This window comes from Echiichthys vipera (genome assembly GCF_963691815.1).
Source record: "Echiichthys vipera genome assembly, chromosome: 8".
Classification (NCBI taxonomy): domain Eukaryota; kingdom Metazoa; phylum Chordata; class Actinopteri; order Perciformes; family Trachinidae; genus Echiichthys; species Echiichthys vipera.
This window is the reverse complement of record NC_139833.1, coordinates 9,571,537-9,594,243: the sequence shown is the minus strand read 5'-3', so window position 1 is coordinate 9,594,243 and position 22,707 is coordinate 9,571,537. Positions and strand designations below refer to the sequence as shown.

The 22,707-nt window shown below is 39.3% G+C and overlaps 1 protein-coding gene across 1 annotated transcript in view; it reads left to right on the top strand.

Moving 5' to 3' along the window:
• The window catches only part of grik3 (glutamate ionotropic receptor kainate type subunit 3), a gene marked incomplete at both ends in the record, with an annotated part of 100,168 nt that overhangs the window by 50,431 nt on the left and 27,030 nt on the right, over window positions 1-22,707 (top strand). The window contains 8 exons of the mRNA XM_083917552.1: window positions 3,260-3,433; window positions 3,666-3,923; window positions 4,065-4,246; window positions 8,804-8,857; window positions 12,565-12,735; window positions 14,830-14,973; window positions 19,113-19,220; window positions 21,342-21,455. Of these exons, the coding sequence (XP_083773678.1) occupies window positions 3,260-3,433; window positions 3,666-3,923; window positions 4,065-4,246; window positions 8,804-8,857; window positions 12,565-12,735; window positions 14,830-14,973; window positions 19,113-19,220; window positions 21,342-21,455 (1,205 nt within the window). The remainder of the gene's footprint in view (window positions 1-3,259; window positions 3,434-3,665; window positions 3,924-4,064; window positions 4,247-8,803; window positions 8,858-12,564; window positions 12,736-14,829; window positions 14,974-19,112; window positions 19,221-21,341; window positions 21,456-22,707) is intronic.

Genomic DNA, 22,707 nt, shown 5'->3' with positions numbered 1-22,707 from the left:
AAATGTGAAACCTCTGATTTTGACTCGACACAGCTTGTCTCTGTCAGTTCCTCTAGGCCTTGCAGACCGCTCTGCACTCACAGCTTCTGTGCAAGAATAAAATGCAGTTTAACTTTTATTCACACTGCAAATTACCAAAGGCTTTCTCTAACAGGCAGGCCAAATGTTTTATCAATGTATAATTTATTAGCTTGAATAATACCACTTATGCACTTGTAAGCCGCACTTTCATCACAATTGCTTCTTTTTACATATTTCTGAATGTGTATTTTTGTTAGGGCATTTTACACTATAATATTCAGTAAGATATAACCTCATAGTTGCCAGTTTAATTTCCCTTGTATATTCTTGTTTTTCAGAACTGAACTGAACAGTTACAGAAGTCTCAGGCTTGTTATTTTAGTTGCTGGAGACTTGGGGTGAAACCAGCAGTCCAGATCTGTAACTCAAATGAGAAATTAGGAAATTACCTGGAAACAGTGATTCTGCTTTATAACCAGAGTTACCAATGATAGTCTGGCCAGCCTCGTTTGCTCTTCATTGCACAATTCTACACCATACTGTAGCATAATATTTTCACTATAATTTACACCACCACAACTGGTTGTCCCTACTGTCTGTTAATATTCCTTTTAAGTTTGAATGGTCTGGTTTCCTTTTAGCAGGCGTTTGAATGGAGCTGATCCACAAAGTCCTCAAAGGACAAATTATGGAAACAGTTGCAATTAGTGGCTGATTTATATATTGTGGTAGGACCTTAGAGACTAATTAAAGCCCTTTGTGTTCTTGCCTATCGGAGACATGCTAATTTGAAGCCTTTTGACTGAGATTCACAAGAACAAGTCGAAATTCATGCATCTCAATTTGCACGCGCCCACTGCAATAACGAACAGTCAGTGTAGTTGTTTAAATGGGAACTTGTAAACATGATCCATAATGTTCCCATCTCTACATCATTAGAGGGAATTTTGTGCGATGCTAAAAAAAAAATATTTTCTTTCCAGAAGGAGTTGGGGGAGCTTTTGTGCATTAAGGCTTTAAGGCTATTGTGCTTATGGCAGAGCTCTGAAAAGGGCAGAGCAAATTATCCAGAGGATATTCCTCCCAAGGAGCAGGTTTCCTCCTGTTTATTAAATTTGCTAAAGTGCTTCTGAGCAATGCACATTTTATCCTCTTAACAGTCAAATTACTATATACTCCAGCAATTACTTAATGTACTCTAATGAGATTTCCCCATGAAATGGAAAGATTCATTTATTTTAATGTGACGCATTCCACTGGGCGGTTTATGCATCACGGCCCTTTGCAATCCAGAGAGGCTTTGAGTCATAAATAGTAAGATGAGCTTAGCTTCCAGAATTGCCACTCTGCCTACAGCAGCAGATATACTGAAGGTGAACCAGTGATTCAGGCATTGAGGGTCTGTTCAGGAGCATCAACAGGTCATGGGTGCTATTTCCAAGCTTAGCTCTCTGCAACCAGGTATTCTCTAGGATTAGGGAAATAATACCAGGTTGGCAGGCAGTATTCGTGTGCTAGGCCATGGGAGTGCGAAATTCTAAGCATAAATAATGCAGAAAAAACACTAAAATATAATAAATCACTTAATGGGCTCTTTGAATTGAATGAAAGCCCTTTTATCAAAATGATGAAGTATTTCAATCCTCCAACTTAAGGCAAATATATTAATACCAATATTACAGTGACATATACTTAAAGCTATCCTCCAACAAAAGCAACCGCTAAAACCATTAGTTGATTAATTGATTATTCAATTATCATAAAAGAAATGGGCAACATTTATGATCACTGTAAGTTGGATACCTTCAGGTTATCCTAAAAAGAGGTCTGACTGTAAATCAACTTAAACAGGAAGCAGAAATATCTTTAAAGATATCTACTAGAGCGATTTAGTGTTGAGAACTGTTCTGATCTCAATGTGGAGAAAAGGTTGTCTCAAGAACTTAAATGATTGCTTTAAAAGTTCAACTTAAGTACAGACATTTGTAACTTTTGATGACAGTAAACTGGCAGAGACGTTTTTCTTTGTTATTCAAATGGTAATATGATGAGAGTGGAGGTGGAATAGTCGGTTCCTCCATAAGCTAATGTTCCTACAGGCGCCTTTTAAGAAGCTGTCTAAACTGTCTTCTTAAACGCTGCAGCTGAGCCACAGAGGGACTTTGTTGTCTTACATTCGACAGTACATTGTTACTTTACCAATTACACACAAATGGAGGAACTTACACTATTTTAATATGAGACGCCGGGAACATGACAGTGAAATATTGCCAAACAAAATACTTTGACTGTTGAATATTCTGTGTTAATATAAAACAGAAATATCTTGTTTTCTGTACATGAAGTGTTAGATTATTTGAGCAACACACTATTTTGCAGTGTTACATGAATACATCCGTAATGCCCTATCCCGTAATGTTAACGAAAGTGTAAAAGATGGCCATCACCGTGACATCATTATCACTTAGGAAGCTCCTTTTAGAACTGAAGAAGACATGTTGAGTAGTACTCCTTCCTTATAAACTTGTCTATAATTTCTGTGGAGCTTCCCTTGAGTGAATTGAAATAATATTTAATAATAATATTTTGGTTGTTTATCCTGTACTATCTGCCTTGCAGGCCTGATATATCATTAAAAAACATTAACCCCGTCAAACTATTTAAAAAAACAAACTTTTTTTCCTCCTCTGCACTGCAGGATGTAGTCTGTCTGATACACATCACCATCTTAAGCAACACTCTACTTTGATGTGCACATAGATATGCATTGTAAGTTTTGAGTAGTAGTCCAGCCCATCTAACAAATGGAAAAAAAACTTTCCTTTGAAATTTATGTAAAACAGTGCTCAAGTCCACTTTTCTGCTCCACTAATGTTGTATTCTAGTGAAATAAAAGGACAACATAATGGAAAGACGAGAGCCCGAGATATCCTGCTGCCATGATGGAACAGGCAGACAGAAAGACAGACAGATAGACACACTCCCTCTCCCTCTCATGGCTTTAGACTTCAAAGCTGATATTGCTTTTTTTTTTTCAACATTCTCTGAAAATAGAGAGGCCTACTCCATGTTTGCAAATGTAATACCTTGTGCTGCTAGTCCTTCTAAGTGTGTCTCTCAATATATTTTTCTCCATTTAGCCGTACCTGGAATTGTGTCTATGTTTCTCTTTTTGCTTTTGATTATGTTTGAGACAAATTGTCATGGGCCTCGTGTTTCTTTGTCTTTTGTTTTTCAGGTGGGATTTTTGAACAAACAGATGGACCCGTTTCTCTTGTTAGTGCAGAGGAGCTTGCCTTTAAATTTGCTGTCAATAACATTAACAGAAACAGGACTTTGTTGCCCAACACAACATTAACATATGACATACAGAGGATTAATATCTACGACAGTTTTGAGGCTTCAAGAAAAGGTGAGTGGCTTGTTTTTTGTTTATTCAAGGATTGTGATTACAGTGTGGAGAAGAATCTGGTCAGTCAATAAACTATATGTCTATTAATTTGATAATCATGATTGTTTTTGGCTCACAAATCAAATTTTGTTATTTAGTGAAATAATTATTTGTGGAAATCCTTGATAAATTGACTGTGGCTTAAGATGCTTTACCCATTTTTCTCAAGCTTTCTTCTCTTACTCTCCTCTAGCTTGTGACCAGCTGTCTTTAGGTGTGGTTGCAATATTTGGGCCCTCACATAGTTCGTCGTCAAATGCCGTGCAGTCCATCTGCAATGCATTGGAAGTGCCGCACGTCCAGGTGCGATGGAAACATCACCCCATGGACAACAGGGACAGCTTTTATGCCAATTTATACCCTGATTATTCTTCACTTAGCTATGCTATCCTGGACCTGGTGCAGTTTCTCAAATGGAAAACAGCCACTGTCGTATACGATGACAGTACAGGTGAACAGACTACTATATATACTACTGTGTTCTAACAAACAGTGTTGGACAAAGTACTCTGTTGAATGACCTAAGGAAAGAATAATGGGACTATGTGATACTGTAAAACACGTCTTTATTTGTGCCGTTTCTCTTATTCAGGTCTTATAAGACTACAAGAGCTGATAATGGCCCCGTCCAGGTACAACATTCGGCTAAAGATCCGTCAGCTGCCTCTTGACTCACAGGACACGAGACCCCTTCTCAAAGAAATGAAGAGAAGTCGGGAGTTTCGCATCATCTTTGACTGCAGTCACCAAATGGCTGCGCAGATTCTCAAACAGGTTAGTGAGAGCATGTGGCACAGACTCTTGTGATGTTGGATCTTAGCATGGCAGAACAAGTGAAAGCATGTGGTCCTTTTCCACACAGCTGTCACCGGAACCAGATGATTCTTTAGCATTTAGTTAATCAGATCCATTGTGAATGGAAAATGGGCTTTGACTTGCCAAGAATTTGGAAGGAGAGTAGCAGCAGAGTGTGTAATGTGTAGCATTTCCACTTGTGTCAACCGCTTGCTAAAAACACCCTAAAAGTTAGTGTCCAATGGTAGAAATTAAGATAAAACTGACCAACTGATGCGTGTGTGAACATGTGGAGGCTATACTTCCCGGAACGAACAATCTACGTATGACCTTCAGCAGAGAAACATTTCATAGTTTGTCAAACTGTTTCATTCAGATGATTTTTCATGGATGAGTTGTTGTCAAGATTCAAGATTCAAGAAGCTTTATTTATCCCGAGGGAAATTATTGTGCAACAGTTTCGATACAAAGGCGGAAAAAGGATCAGAGTAACAATAATCATAAACATAAATCAAATCAAAAAGCTAACGTCAGATAAATCAAGCAATGAACCAAGTGTGACAGAGTGCAACAGACGTCGTGGTTAAGCGTAGGTATATACAATATACAACAATACGCAGCGTGCAGTTTAGCAGCAGATTGAAATAAAATAAGTACAAACTAAATAAGTGAGAAGGAGCGATAAGTTATAAGTGTTAAAAATGTTAAAAATGTATCAGCATGTCCTACAGAACTAAGTGACAGTGTGGCACAGTGGAGTGTAGCAGCATTTCGTACTTAAGTCAGTTACAGTAAACCACAGTGAAATGTAGCAGCATGTCCTAAAAGCACAGTAAGTGTAGCAGCAGATAGTTACAGTAAACCATTAATAAATAAATAAAGTGATGTAGTGGTGATATAAAGTGACAGTGTGGTATAGCAGCATTACTTACTGAAGTAAGTGACAGTACAACTGAATAAAGTACAACTGAATAAAGTGATGCAGTGATGGTATATAGTGACAAAGTGACATTTTCAGGATACAGTGTCTCCACTGTTCCTTACCTGACTGGGGGGAGATGAATTATAAAGTTTGATGGCCGCCGGAAGAAAAGACTTCCTCCGGCGTTCAGTATTACACCGGGGGAGAATGAGTCTATGGCTGAATGTGCTTCTGCTGGAGGTCAGCAGCTGGTGGAGAGGGTGAGAGTTATTGTCCAGGATGCTGTGCAGTTTAGACAGCATCCTCCTCTCAGACACCGCCACCAAAGAGTGCAGTGTGACCCCCAGGACGGAGCCAGCCTTCCTGATGATCTTACTGATCCTCTTTGCGTCTGCTGCCCTCAGTCTGCTGCCCCAGCACACAACAGCAAAGAAGATGGCACTGGCTACCACTGACTGGTAGAACATCCTCAGCATGGTGTTACAAACATTGAATGACCGGAGCCTCCTCAGGAAATAGAGACGACTCTGGCCCTTCTTGTATACAGCCTCAGTGTTCTTGGAAAAGTCCAGTTTGTTGTCCAGGTGTACTCCAAGATATTTGTAATCCTGGACAACATCCACAGTCAGTCCGTTGATGGAGATGGGTGTGGGGGCAGATTTACTCCTGCGGAAATCCACCACTAGCTCCTTTGTCTTGGTGGCGTTTAGAATCAGGTGATTAGCTGCACACCAGTCGACAAAGGAGTCCACAACGTCCCTGTACTCCTCCTCCTTCCCCTCACTGACACAGCCAACAATTGCAGAATCGTCGGCAAACTTCTGCAGGTGGCAGGACTCAGAGAGGAACTGAAAGTCTGAGGTGTACAGGGTGAACAGAAATGGGGAAAGAACAGTACCCTGTGGAGCTCCAGTGCTGCAGACCACGGTGTCAGACACTCCGTCCTGCAGTCTGACATACTGTGGTCGACCCAAGACTTTAATATACATATTACAAACATGCATAAGATCCAAAATGCTTATCAAAATGGGTTTTGATATAAACGATTGTCTTAACTGTCAGTCTAGAGTAGAGAGTAGAGAGTGTGTAGGAAGTCTAATGCTCTATAGATGTTAGGAACAGGATGGTGGATCCCCCCCACCGCCCTCCATTCAGTGTGCTGTCAGTTTCTGTCAACATGTTTACCAAATGCATCATCTCCTCCGAAGTTATTTAAATAACTCAGTCCTCCCAAGTTATAGAGATCTAAGTTGACATATATTCGCTCGTGGCCAGTCTGCACATCTTGCACCAAGGAATCAGTGTCCTCTTAAGATAAGAAGTGAGAGAAGGTTTTGAGGCAAAAAATGCTCCAGACAGTTTCTGTCCATGACCAAATTGTCAGGGCTAATTTTGAGTGATGCCAAGAATACCACAGCCTTTGTATTTGGCTACAAAAACAGGGGTCAAAGTAGATTGAAGGTCTCATTGTTATTACTACCCCAACCTTCATCGCTTTATAGTGATCTCCTCTGAGCCCCAGCTTTATGTATCCCTGAACATTTGCCTTCTATTTTTTATGTGATTTTCCATCAGGTAGTTACAATAATAACAATAGCTTAGCAACCAATGTTACAACAAGTGTTCGCAGGATAAAACATGAGATTCTTTCTAAAAAGAAAGTTGGAAAAGAGGCTCTAATAACCCTGGAAACAGGACCTCTCCTTCATTAAAAAGCAGAATATCAAGTAATAAATGAGCAGTCTGATATGTGTAGAGGTCTTTATGGTTATACTGTAGCATCCTGTGTTGTTTTCAAGTAATTTAATGACGGTAAAATCAGTGAGCGGCCGTGCGCAACAACAATGCGCTCCGACACGGCATAGATTAATTACCTACAGAGCTGTGCTGTGCACAAACACACTGACACTGGAACAATGTTTCAGTGTGCAGTAGCTGGTGCGGTAGTGGGCCAATCATACATGGCATTAAATCAAAGAACACTTGTGATGGTTGACTGCGATCAAAGACATCTCGGTCAAGATATGGTATAAAAATGATTAAATGCAGATATCGTATGACTGAAGAAGTTTCAATCCTACTTGGTACAGGGTTATTCCATCAATACCTTTAAAGTATGTACCTCAATGTATTGATTAATAGTTTGACCTCTAAAATGTCAGAAAAATCCCTATCACAAGTGCCAAAAGCAACAGTTGACATATTCAGATAAGGGGGGGGGGTATTTATTGACATAAAAAGGTGCTAGAATGTGCAACAACATATACTGAAGTGAGTCCACGCTGCAGCGACCCGGGTTTGACTCGAGCTGTGGTCCTTTGCTGCATGTCATACTCACGTCCTTTCACATTTCTCTCTCTTCATCTGGCTGGCTATCATCCTTCCTCAGCCTCTCTCTCTCTCTCTCTCTCTCTCTCCCCCCCATTTCCCGCCAATCTTCAACTGTACTATATATGATGATTGTATAACCCTCAATTAAAATTTGGTGTGACAGTCACCTAAAACAACTTCATTAGTAAAAGGCACATTTGGAATGAATATCACCTACGTTTTGATTTACAGGCAGCGGTGACAAAGTACTTGACTGGTATAGTAGGTGCACACATATGAAGAGTATGTGATGTGACTATTTTAAAAGTGAAGTGTTACAAATACTGCTTCATGTCCTTGGGATATTTTGTTTGTCATGTCATGATTCTCAACAATATGTCAGGTGCTGTCCTCGCCCTGACAGGCTCACCTGCATTCAACACGCCTCTGTCAGGTTATATTCCCTCTCAGACTGGATGGGAGAAAATGAGAGACATGTCCTTGGTGTCTTTTACAAATAATTTTGTGTGCCTTTTATTGCCATATGTTTTTATTTTTTTAACACTTTGCTGGGACCCTGCCGCTGTATTGGTGGGAAGGTTTACTAAAATGACAGGTTGATGAATAGACATGTCATTACTATGAATCATACGGTAAATTCCCTGTGTAGCAGTAGAAAATGTACTTAATTAATGAAAACTCCTGCTCACAATACAAAATGTGACACAAAGTTTCAATGTCAAGTATTTGGCTTGATGTGTATAGATGGAGAAGTGAATTTGCCTCTACATAGGAAACATCTTATTTACGTACGTAACCTTGGCTTTTTTCCCACAACAGATGGTACAATTAAATAGGAAGAACAACTGCCATGGGAATGTGGTGCCTTTGAATGTAGATTGAGTGAAACAAGTGGCTGTGATGGAGTGTTTGGGTATGAGGCAAAGATTTCCGAGCTCTTTTGATTGAAGGCTCTCTTCTCTGATGGAATAACGTCACATGCCCCGAGCCATTGCAAACCATTAAAATGCATAGAAAGGCATGGACCACATATGGTGCAGAAATCCTGTAAAGTAATAGCAGAAACTTGCCCACAAAATGAGCCGCAATAGTCAATATGTTCATTAAAACTAAAGCTACTTTTTTTTACTGATTATGTTTTTTTGTGCATTTCTTTGGTATTGTTTGTTCTGACCGTGCTGTTGATTCTAAAATGCCCTGACACGACAAAATGCCCATTTTCTTTATCCTGTCTCTATTTATTCACACCTTCAATCTCATCCTCTGTCTCTTTATCCTTCCAGGCCCAGACCATGGGGATGATGACAGAGTATTACCACTATATCTTCACCACTCTGGTAATGTACCATGCTTGTTAATGCAAATAGAGTCGTGTTTGTTCTCATCTCTCCACCGCTTGAGTTTTTGATGAATAGTGGCTAATTGCCAATGTGGTTTGGATCCAGTCCATAATATCAATTTTGTTTGACAAGCTGGAGGCATAATGGAGTCTTCAGTGTGCTGTAGTAAACACTCCGCTTTATAGGGAAGTCACAGAAGTCTTTGAGGTGGCAGCAACTAAACAACAGCTTGAGATTTAAAAAAAATTGTTGCTTCCAAGTCTGAAAAGGACCAAAATTGACTATTTGTGAGCTCTTTATGATATATGATTAAATTAAATACCATATACAACACTTTAAATAAACAGACTAGGCTGGAAATAATCCCCAACAAATGATATATTAAATCTTCTGTGGGAACCATTTCCTAAAAAGCTACAGTTTTTGAAATTAAAAATATATATAGGATATGTGACCCATTTGTTCCTACTGAAAATGGACACTTAAAGTGCATTAGGTACACCTAGCTAAAATGAATGCAGTCTAATGCAACAGAAGTATAATAAAAATATATCTTCATAAAGTTTATAAGACTCAACTTTATGTTCAATTTGGAGGCTGCAGTTTGTGGTGCTGCTGAAATGAATTGCCTTATACTGACAGGTGTTCTTATTATTGTGTCTGCCCCGTGTATAGTGGACACAAGAACAGAGACACCTGTCAGTATAATGCAATACATTTCAACAGCACTACACCGATCCAAAATGATCAAGTTGAAGCAATAAAAACTGAAGGAAGGACTTATTAAATGATCGTGTTAGACTGCAGCTATGATTCTCTGCCGGAAACCAGAACCCCCCCCCCCCCCCCCCCAAATTTCCTGGATATCGATTCAACTTACATGCATGGATAAAAAACAGGAAACTTTGAGTTTTTTTAATCGATTCTTTGGGCCTGATCATAGCTATATGCAAGACTGCATTCATTTTGGCTAAGTGCTGGGCCTCATAAACTAGCAACTGGGTGGATGTCTTCAGCAGGAACTGATTTAGGCTTAAACATTGTGTTTTTTAAGTAGCACACATGTTTAAAGCAATTATTACCTTTTGTGCATGTCTCACAGCGCTTCCCTCGAAAGTCCCACCCTCTTCCCCCTGTCTGACCTCTGACACTCCCTGCTCCCCTGACACGTGCGTTGAGAGAGAAATGCTGCATTCAAGTGCCATGGGAAGTCCAAAGTTTCAGACCTCCTACTAGGTAAAGTGCACTGGAATGCCTGTCAAAGTGGAACCTACTACCAGCGGGGGAGATCGACCTACCCTGAAATCAGACTTCTCATGGCACTTGAACGCTGCATGAGGAGCGCAAGTGAAACGGAATGACCGATGACAAGCAGGAAGCTTGGCAAATCCTTTTATTTGGACCAAATAAAATGATTGGTCAGACTTTTATCAGAAACATATGAGAATTGAATATTGACAAGTTTTAACACCTGGTGGATTATTTTAACATTTTAGTGTGCCATACGCTTATTAGGATAATTTTAAGATTAGAAAAGTGTAAAAATGCCGGAAAGGTAAGAATAGCTTTAACACAGCCTACGTACGGTGCTGCTTCATTCCCATCTTGAGGATTTCAAGTTCACAAATGACTAACACAAGCAGACCCAGCAGGGAGTTGTTGCTGCCCGTCACTGAGACACAGTCTATCTGGAGACAAACAGACTGAATGGGAATGAATACCAGCGTGGTGTGTGCTGTTCCTTTCACTCTTTGTTATCGTCTCTGTTTCTGCTTTTCTCGTACACACACACCCTCCCTGTCTCTCCGGACTCATCCAGTCTGTTGCAATAATGTGATATGACACAAAGGTCCAGGCATGATGTGTGTCATCTTTCACACTTGACAGCGTGGTTATGACATTGTTCGGTCGTATGTTATGTTTGTGTAGCATGTCTGTTGCTTTAATAGGGTGATCCAAAACTCATTTTTTATTGACAGTGCACTGGTTAATGTGTTCGAGGGTAACAGTTGCCTTGCAGATGGAACAGAAAAGTGTTTACAAGAGGATTCAATTAAAAACCTTTATGTGGCTCAATTTTCTGCAGCAACAATATTTTCACATCAAGGCAGGCTATCTTTATAGAATCAGAGTGTGGTATCTATCTAATGCTGCAATGAGCGGTCATGTTGATAGACACACACCATTAAGGAGATTATACCTAGGGCGGCTTGATTTGAGCCACAATGATGAATGCCTGTGTGGTATACATGGCAATACAATTTCCTCTCTATGGAATCCACTGATGTCTGTGTTTTATCTTCTGAGGTGAGGGAAATGGCGACTTATTAGAGCGTGAAAAGGCAACAGCAGTGGTAGGGGTAATAATTTCCTTGTCATTTTTTAAATGTCTTTATTGTATTTTTTGCACAGGTTTATAAGCATATAAAACCCCATATACACATGCTCAAGGCCCATGACTTTCCCTCCACAGAACCAAACACACAATACTCACAATCCTCCCAACTCTTCCTTGTCCTTTAAAATGAGTCTGTCATAACTATCTCTGAGAACGAAAAGCTGAAAACTTAATGCACTATAAGCACTCAGGCATTTACAGAATCTTCTCAGGGTAAATATTTCAGTGTAATGCTTCTGCAGGATTATGTTGGTTTTGTGTTATAGATGTGTTTACAAGGCAGCACTGCAAAAAGTGAACTTATAATTGGAACAAGTCACTTTTCTGACATCCAAAAATGCCCTAATAGAAATGAGGATGTCAAAAAAGAAGAATTAGATTCTTACAAACAATTCTGACCCAGTTAGTCTGTATTCTTAGCTTTAAAGCTCAGAAACTTGTAACCTGATCTACTTTTCTGAGCATTTTCGAATGTCATATAGAACAACAGTGATCTACTTTGATCTCTGTTCACCAAAGAGATTACTGTACTGAGTTCCAGTAGGAAAGAAATAAAAGAGGAGAAATATTTCAGTGACTGGCAGCGTTAGTAAGTGTCTTACACGCTCTCGTCCCCCCAGCACCAACCCCACAGGGTGCTAATGAAATATCTATGTTCATCCAAATGTCTTTTCCAAGCCCTGTGGCCTATTCCGGCACGACATGTGTCAACATGCGACTTCACACTTCGGCTACAATGGCTGCCCCAGAAATTACAGCGGATCAAATTGAATTGCTTCTTTCTTAGAACTTACCGAGGGAATGCAAGTGTTGAATTATTAATATGATCCAACGGAATTGGTTATATTACTTTAATTTGTATGAGCTACAAACAAGAATTAACCTAATAATTGCAGCCACAGTATAAAGATTTCTTTCACATGAACATGATTAGGAATGACAAAATACAACAAGCTTGTAGTTTGTTAAGTGTGATTCATTGTTATGTAGGTACAAAAACAATAGAACTGGTCAATTCCAAGAGGGTTTGCCAGCAGAAAAGCAACTCCACCACCACAGCCTTTTCAGATTACACTTATTACACAGACACTGTTTCCAGACGCTCCCCTGATTTGACATTGAAAACTACAGTGTTTTTCCTTCCTTCCCCAGTATTTGGTCTTAATATAGCATCTCTTTAATCAGCAGCTGCGTCAGTCTCTTTTCATGTGAGGAGAAACATTCATGATGAATACTAAAAACAAGGATGCTCAATGCTGGCAGACTAAATGACAATTCCTCCTTTATTACTGTTGTCTCTTAAAAGGACCTGATGGCCATTGACCTCGAGCCGTATCGTTTCTGTGGTGTCAACATGACCGGCTTCCGCATCCTCAATGTGGATAATCCCCAGGTTGCATCCATTGTAGAGAAATGGTCGATGGAGAGACAGTTGCCACACAAACCTGACTCAGGCCTGCTGGAGGGCATCATGACGGTATGTTTTATTACTTCTGTGTTGTTTCATTTAAAGTCAGTCACAAAAACGTCAATATTGAGGAACCACATCCATATGTCGTATATCTATCATTGCTTTTGCACGTAGAAAGAAATGGTCTTTACCTTAACAGCAACACATAACAAACTCTTTACCTCAGCAGTTATTTGCACTACAGTAGGTACACTTTCACACTGTGGCTCATGTATAAAAAATAAAAAAAACACTGTGTGAAGAACGTCAACTGATGTGAGAGGTTCAGCTGCAGTTCAACTAAATGTTGAACGGGAAATAAATTTTAAGTGATTTTAAAAGTGTAATGACTATTGGTACCACAATCAACTATTGTCCTGGGAATGTATGCAACCCCAATGTCTCCTATTTCCTCATGGTTCTTGTGGGGAAATTGACTCTTGATTAGAGAGATGAGAAGAAAAAATTAATTCATTCGAATTTAACAATTAAGGTACAGAAGGCGTCTAAGAAAAGACAACCTGTCTATGATCATGCCCATATGTACAGTTTTATCTTCCATTAAAGCATTGAAAAGCCAAAGCTACACTGAGCTAAAATCCCTAGACCTGAATGACTGAAGAGGATTCTCCACCATGCCAGTCAGATATTGGCAAAAATAGCACAAATCTACTGCGTTATCATTTTTGCTTTCACCAGTACAGATGGGAGTGATATAATGATGTGGAGAACATTCATTAAGCACATATTATTCTTTGGATGCACCATTCTCCCTTCACATTGATTCATACCAGGTGCATCCCAATCTGGTACAAATCATCTTTTTAAACTATGTAACCAATGAATTTTGTACATCTATTTTTTTAAATGGATAGTTTATAATGGTTAATGCACCATTGTCTCGGTATGTTTCAGGGGAAATGAAAGAGACGGGGCTTACTCCACACAGTCCAGATAGCACACTCAGTACAACCCATTTAATGAGATACAGCAAGATGTACATAGCATGAATGAACAATCTGCAGAAATGTAACGATGACATCAAGACAGAAAGATCTTTATGGAAGGCTTCCAGTCCTTGTTGAATCCATACCTACATACAGGCTGTCCAGTCTGTTCTGGCGGAGAATTCATACTGTTACAGATTGTGTAGCTACACTAGTGTTATCAGTACATGTTTAGAGTCTGAATGATTTGGTCATCATAGGGCAGTTGCTGATAAACAGAGGGCCATTTGTGTCTTACTGCCAGGAAAGAACGGCTGATTGGCAGTATAAGTCTAACATGATATAAATATTTACCTTATTTAGCAAATTAAAGGGGAGCTCATTGACTTAGCCTTTTTTATGTCATATGTGAAAATCCAAATGATGTGCAATTCCCATTGATTTGATCCTCTAAATGTTTTATAAACATTAGAAATGTAGCAAATGTGTAGCATTATAAAATATAAACGATGGCTAGTAGTGATGAAACTTTATTTTCCTGATTCACTACTTTGTTCTCGATTACGGCGCCCCCTCGCCTTGTTAATTCTCTCTCTTGGACTTTGCTAAGACTTAATTGGCTGTTGAAACGGGTTACGTGTCTTATGTTCTAAAACCAGCTGCTAGAGATTTGACAAGCTGAGTCGCTAGCGACAACATCAGCCCGTTTGAGTCAAGATGAGGAGGGCCAGTTCACACCGCTGCAACTTTTACCTGCGACGTTCTAAAATGGTTTTATCTGGGCTTTAGAGCACTATAGAGCTTCAAGATGCAGCTAAACACAGGACAAAACAACGTTATACTATATATTGAATTATGAAGTTCAAACACACAAGGTGTTATATCATTGAAAATATTCAATTACGTAGGTGCATTTAAGTCAAGTGTATATTGTTGTTTAAAGTATGCCTTTAAAGGGAGTCGGAAGCTGTCATGTAAAAGAAAAACGAAGGTCTAACAGTCAAGTTCTTAAGTATATAATTGCTCTGGAAATTGAATGTCTGCACTAAAAGTGGTATGACAGAAAAAGCCTATTAAAATAACGTTGGATCTTTCACTCTGACAATTAGACAGATGATGACCTAAATGTCTTTCCACAGGCATCAGTTGAATTAATGTTCACCCCTTATTCCAGACAGATGCGGCTCTGACCTATGATGCAGTCCACATTGTATCCGTCTCATACCAGCACGCCCCACAGATGACGGTGAACTCGCTGCAGTGCCACCGCCACAAACCATGGAGATTCGGAGGGCGCTTCATGAGTTTCATCAAAGAGGTGATGGGACACCTTCGGCCTGCTATTTAATGAAGTATTATTCATATTACAGCATACTGATTGAGTGGTGAACATGACAATAGATGTGGAGTGAAGTCTGTGTAGACATTTGGGACTTGGATATTTACACAGCAAATCAATCATATCCACACACAAAGCAAACCAAGCCTTGATAGACACATCAAAGCTGTGTTGTTGTCAGCTTCATAAATTCCCTGTATTCATAACCTATTTTCCAGAAAGCACATACTGTAACCTTTTGAAAGCACAACTAGTGTAATCGGCTCTTATTTAATCTAACATGAGAGTCTGACAGTGTCTCAGAATACACAAACAAGGCTGCGCAAAATGGCAGAAAAAGGTTGTGAAGAGATGGTACTATTTGTATTGTGATTTGTTCAAACAAAAGAATAATTTGTATTTGTCTAAGGTGTGGTCTATAAATGGTAGGAATACCATTTGTTTTTCTTTCCTCATAATTGCAGCTATTATTGCAAAATTAAAGCATAAACCTCCTGGATCTGCTGTATTTTACACAGACTTTGCCCTCTAACCAGGATCCCTCATCTTTGGTAACTGCCCTATAAATTTGCATATACCCACAGAGCAATCAGAATGATGGCTGCAGGAGGCTGTCCATGTAAAAAGGCAGAGCTAAACCTCTTTCCTCACCCACTTATCATTAGCAAAATGGCTATGACTTTTGATCATTACCTATGACTTTGTCCAAAGATTTTCTCCTTATTGCTGAGCATCCTGACGACATTTGGAGCTAGATTCAAGCATGTTTTTTATTTCCAGTTTGGGCCTATTTTCCAGAGTGCTTTGAGTTTTACTGTGAAAGTGTGGCCATAGATCTCCTGAGCCCAACACAGCTATCCACAGCATGGCAGCATCCTTCTCCATTGAGACGTTAAAGATGCCAAAGAACACTGAGGAATCAGGGTGTAAGTTGGCTGCCATTGCAGCTGTGACTGGCCACCTTTGGATTTCACAAAAAAACACATCACATAAAGCATTAGCTTTGAAAGAAAGTGTGGGTGGGTGGGAGGTTTGAAATGGTCACTGCTTGTGGCATCTCCAAGGCTTCCCCTTCACCAGCAGGCAGCTTCCTTGAAGTGTAAAGCCTGATATTCCGCCACGTCTCTTTTTCTTCACTGGTATTCAAAGATTTACCATTATACCCTTTTTTTCGTGAGCTGCAAAGAAAGGAGGGGTAGTAAGGTTTTCCCCCTTCTGTTAGGGAGGAAAGATGACAGCCCATGTGTATTCAGGTTAGTGCATTGCACGAAAAAGGGACCCATAGTCCCTGTTTTATTAATTGTGCGTAGGGATAGGATTTTATCAATAGTACTACTCTTATTGATACTTCTTATCAGTTCAATTATTTATCTATACTCTTATTTGTTCTTATTCATTACTAAATAATTGCTTTATAAAACAATATATTAAAAAAAAATCCAAACAGGATTGGAATTTATTCTACTTTGTCTTAAATACAACTAAATGTTGTTTCTAAAGCAGCAACAGTAATGTTTACAACAGAAAAGTCACTATATTAATTCAATACTATCTCACTGGAAGCAATATTAAATATAGTACGATAAAATATGTATTATTTGTGACATCACAATACTGAGTAAAGTTTAGAAAGAATTAAGAAAACACCAGTCAGTATCAGTCCGCTGCACATCAGTTAGTTCGCTGTCAAGGTCCCATGACGTCCTTGGCGTACATTTTAATTAGCAGTAGAAGCAGCTCAGTCATGACACAGGCATCAAAGGAGATGCTGCAGCGTGATAATAAATTATACCAAAACGTTGTAAAGTACAGATAAAGGAGCCAGTAGCGTCTGTGCTTATCAATATTACGGTCTTTAATAATTTAGCCCCATGGCCCATTTAATACTAGGTTCCGGTCCCCATTCCTACTTATATGTCTTCTCTCTTTCTACTTAAGCAGTCCCACACTCCAGAGAAACAAGCTGACCTGAGTTTTTTCATTATCAAAGAAGGGGGGATAGCTATAATGCATTGCCCCTTAAGTCTAGAGAAACCACAGAGAAACCTGTGTGAAGCCATTGTAACCCTGGCTCCGTGAACACAGGTGGAGCTCCTTAGTGTCTGAAGACTGATGTGTGATGAAGAAGAGGGTCAGTGGTGAACTGAAGGAGGTGGTGTGGGCCTGCAGGGATGAATTAAAAGTACATGTAATCCCATTTTTAGTACGTGGTTTGGTGGAAAATAAGGGCTCAATCTTAATCTTAAATAGAGTTACAACGTGTAAAGAAAAAGCACATTTTCTCCTTCCACTCCTGATGTATCCTCGCATTGCCAGGCACAGTGCTGAAGGAACGTCGAGCTGCACAGCTTATCATTTTGTTGTAGGTTTAAAAAATACGTGTTTGTATTTCTCAATCACAATCATCTTGGGTAGCACTAAGCCCCAAATGCAGCGAAGGTGCCCTTGCAAAAAAGATAGCTGAGATAGCAGAAGGGGAGGAGAATCTCAGCTGAAATAGGCTGCCAATAGCAGGTTTCATACCAACAGTCTACATCCCGTCATGAGGTGAATGTTTTTGACCTTACCAATAATACCAAGAATGTGTTGTGTAAACTGTAAAATTGTGCTCTGAAATCGGATGCCCCATTTTATGCTTCTAAGCTACACATCTCCAACTGGCACAACATCCATGAATACTATTGTTTGTGTCTGAGTTGCAGCAACGATTCCTGTTTGTCTGCCAAATGTGCAAACACAATTTCAAAAGGCCTATACCATTACAATGCACAACAAACAATGTCTTGTGTGCATGTCAGCTGTACTGTACCATTAGCAACTATGTTAGTGACATGATTAAGGGATCATGACTAAAGACAATACAATAGTACTTCATTGTCCTTATCCACATATATAGTGTTTGGTTATAAAAACACCTACTCAGGCCTGATTTACTCTCTCTTCTAGACAGATGTCTGACATATCCTGAAGGTCGAATTGGCCCTTTGGATGCGATGTGCTGAGGCATTTATGTCACTCTCTGAATTAGAGCTGTTTGAACATGCCACCCACTTTGGTGGCGAAAGGCCAGATGAAATGAGGTATGAGGGGGTTTGAAAAAGGAGAGGGCCACAAATTTCTCCTTGAAGCTTCGATCTTCTCCCAACAAATTCTGGCAAGCAGCAAGAAAGACAAGTGAGAGCTATAGCCTTTTGGGTTGTGACAGTTTGGATTTTAGATATCAGAAAAGTGCTGCAACTCGACACACAGGGATTGATTACTGTATTTTATCAAATTCATTAGAGTTCTGGTGCCTGCATCACATACTGGGACTGAATGTAAATGAAACAGATAGAAAATCATTTTTTTCAGAATTATCAGAACATACAAAAGAATAAATAAATAAGATAAAAATGAATCTTGGCATGACATTTAGAAAAATGATTCCCCCATGAGTCTATGAATGCCAAGACTAAACTAAAACAATGACTATCAGATACAGGCAAGAAGCCTTACTATGATGAGTGCTAAAATATGGCTACCTCCATTAGCATAAGTATGAAAATAACTGTTGTGTGTTGGGTTATAAACACATCTGTTGGAGGTGGCGGGTATCAGGGAATCGTAATAGGGGGCAGTTATGTGTTTTTCTCCCTCATGGGGAATCAAGCAAAAGGAGATGGTTGTTAATTAACTCCGTAGTCTGCAGGGAAAATGTGTTGGAGGCGTTGAGTTGTAAAATGTAATTAAAAAAGGAAATGCAGCCTGTACGGGTTGTGTTTATACTTTTGATCCGGGTGGGTGTGAATTTACACTCAGTGAAAGATAGAGGGTGTTGTAGTGTGTGGTAGTTGTGTGCTTAGTCATTTTTCTTACATTTCTCTCTGCTTACAGTATTTGCTAATTATTTTTTGTAATGTCTCGTGTACCAAATATTTTGTTATGTACATAAACATACAGTCAGTGTGACACAATATAATGCAATGCAAAGCCTCACTTATTTTCCAAAATATAATTGGCATTGTAAGCCCCCTAAATGTATTGATTGTACAGGGGGTAAGGGTAATCAGTATTCTATACTGCCAAAATAAGATTTGTCTTTGGAAACATGTGTTTGAATGAATGTACATTTCTTTCAGTCCCACTGGGATGGTTTGACGGGGAGACTGTCCTTCAACAAGACAAGTGGTCTACGTACAGACTTCGACCTGGACATCATCAGTCTAAAGGAGGACGGACTTGAAAAGGTATATTTCTGTCCTTCTTGCAGTGTATTCTTTGCTGAGATCGTGTAAAAAAGGAAAACAAGTGCTGTGATGAATATACCATTTAATAAAAAATAATTTAATGTATTATTGATTTCACAAATACGTTTCAGATTTACCTCTTGATGTGGAACAGATAATACAAATTTGACAGTATCATTTACTCCTAACAAGGAAGCAAATTGGCACTTTCAACATAAGCATAAGTCAGTGGATCATAAAGCAAATTGGATTAGGGTACACATTAGGGTGTTAATTGCAGCCTCTCTTAATGATAATTTGAGGTGATGCCCAAAATGCTGTTTGGTGGTAATGAGCTGTATAAACACGTTTTACAAAAAAGAGGGGGGGAAAAAGAACTAAAAGGTTGGTAATGTAGAACTTATTTTATTATACTGGAAGGCAAAGTACCCTCTGGACTATAACAGCTTTTCTCTACTAGAGGGCTTTCATACATTATGAATACATCAAATAGGGATAAGTCCCATTATGACTTCCTCAAGTACTCCCTAAAGGCTCAACACTATATAATAGCAGGGGCTTTTCAGCTTGTAACCCTTCTGTTCAAGAATAGAGCTTGTAACACTGCTGCTTTGAAATGGTTCTTCTTCTCTATTCCACTGGCATCTTGTCCTGCATGTGGTCAATTAAGCTGAAGCACAGTCTTCTTGCAAAAGTATTTGATGCCATATTAGCATCTTCTCATTGTGTCGCTGACAAATCCCATGCTCGAGCATGTTAGTGTTTATCCAGCAGTGTGCTGTGAGTTGCTGGAATCTTTTTTTCCCTGTATATCCGTGGAATCGGCTTTAACTGCTTGAGCCTGTTAAGATGTGGACTTTTCTCAACTAATCCATTGTAATTGAATATTAGCCCAAGTTTTAGCTTGTACTGAAATTATGAACAGGTTCTCAGAGTGCCATTTTCACTCAACGCCAGCATGCTCAGGAGGGTGAAATAACTGCAATGCTCTCTGTGTAGTTGCATGAGTAAATAACTTTTGAATCAAGTCTTTTGCTAATCATGTTTAATGAATTGAGCTAATTGTAATTGCGTACAATTAGAAAGAGTTTTGTAAAGCGGAAAGCATTCAGATATTTTTAAATCTCTCTCCTGCAGTCCTCTTTGGTTGTGTGACAAGCTGTAACTAATGTGCTTTTCAAATTAGAGCATATGCCTCTCTCTGGATTAGGCAGGGAGGACATTAACAAACGTTTTTCATGTTTTTTTTTTATTGTGTGGGGGGCTGTATGTCTTTAAATGGATCCACCTCAAGCACAAACCCCAGTGAATATTAAAAGCTGTGTCTGCAGTAATAGAGGAAGCGGGAGTGATAGGAGGAGGGTTTGGTGAAGGGCTCGACTTGCAAACAGAGATTGTTACCGACAGCCACAGGACTATTTGTGCTAATGATATGTTCCAGAGTGTGTCTCTACAATATGCAGAGCTTTTTGCCTGAGGGCTTCTCACATGTATGACTCCTTTTATTTGTTCAAATCTCTTGGCTTATCTCACAAAGACTGCCGAGAAAAATCACTTTCACTGCGTGATCCAACCAGCAACCCCATGCTCTACCTTCATGTAAAAAAATCAACTGTAACCATTCTGCAATATTTGCTATTTTTAATAATATAATATTAAATAATTTGTTTTACATCACATCAGAAACCTACAACATCTATATACCAATATAATAAATCATTATCACTGATATAGTATATCAAGTTATCATTAAATTGATAGGGAAGGTGAAGTAGGTTTCCATGTTTTATTATTTTTGATCTTATGCAATCAACAGTATTTTATTCTTTCACAAAAATATCTATTAAGTCCATTGTTTCAACATTCAATTCATCAAATGATTCTGATTCCCTTGATTTGCCCGTCATGCTTGATTTCTTTCAAGAAAGACACCTAACTACCCCCTGCTTTTCAAAACACGCTGTGCTCTGATATAAAGGTGACTCAGCCAATCATCTAATGCTGTGGGAGATGTGTTCAACCTGGCACTAATGTGGGGGGCTCGTCAGCGGGGGAGTCTGCTGGGGTCACAGCCCACCAACAGACACAGAACACTTAGCTACACACTTTCATCTTCCGCAGGTGGGGAAGTGGAGTGCGTCGGGTGGTCTTAACATCACAGAAGTGCCGAAGCGAAAAGGGATGAACATCACGGATTCCCTGGCCAACCGCTCCCTCGTCATCACCACCATCCTGGTAGGTCAACTGTGTAGCCTGGCGTAAAAGATATCCAACCCTTCATGCCTGCTCAGTTCTCCTTTCAGATAATACATTGAAACTTAAGCTGTACAACAAGGTCTTACATTTAGCTCTTTCCAGCCACGTTTTATTCTACATTTATTGCATTATTTGGAAGCATGCTCATCTTACATTTCTTTTCCCTGGGGACTGACATATGACATTTACATCATCACAATTTAGCACAAAAATCATAGATTTCACATTAGGATGCTGTATTGTAACTGAGTGTTTGGCAATCCCCTCTGCCAAACGGAGATTGTACAATCATGCTTAACAACCATAACTAGACACAGCAGACCTGTCAAGCTTTGGATATCCCCACATGTTGAAGTGGCGTGCACAGGGCTGTAGAGCAAAACTCAGCCTTCACAGAGTCTGGATGGCAGTGTCCTTTTTTAAAAATGCTTTCTAAACCAAAAATACTAGAGCAAAAAGTGTAAGGAATGGATTAAACAGTGTTTAACTGCTTCAACGTAAGATGCAACCATTACCATGAATGGCAAGCTAGTTTATGTGTTTCCCCATCGGGGGGACTATAACATTAGTGGCTGGGCCCTGCTCTTTAAGGAAGTCAAACAAGACAAGTGTTCTAACTATTTTAACGATTTATCAGATGGACAAATGAGGGGTAAAGTAAATTTGTTCAAAACCTGTTTCTGTCTCACCAATAAACTCTTGGGAGATGTGGCAGCTAAGCTAATGTCAACCAACACCCGCAAGAGGCCCAGATAACAACAGTCATTTTTGTAATGCTAAATATGGCTATAAGCTGTGTAAATACTGTATCTAATGTTAAATAAAATAAAAATACATTATGCACATACAACTTATCATCCATCCACATGACATTTACTACTTTCAAACCGCACCCATTTAAGAAATCAGAAGTGTATACCATTTTATTGTATTGTAGTATAGATAATCTTTTGCCTCGTTCTCTAAGCAGGACCATGTATGTAGCCATCTTGTATTTCAGGTGCGTTTCATAGGGTTGGTTTCAAAACAAGTCAGCTGGAAATTTTAAGAAGTCAGAGAGCCCTCGCAACCACCTCATGAAGCTAACATTAGCTTAATTAGTGAAAGCTGCAGGTTATAAATGAGATAGTTGTTATTTCAGCTAAACATCAGTTAAAAAATGAGAAGCCCAAAATTAACTAAGAATTTAAAATGATGAGTCTGGGCTATCATTATAAACTGCTATACTGTA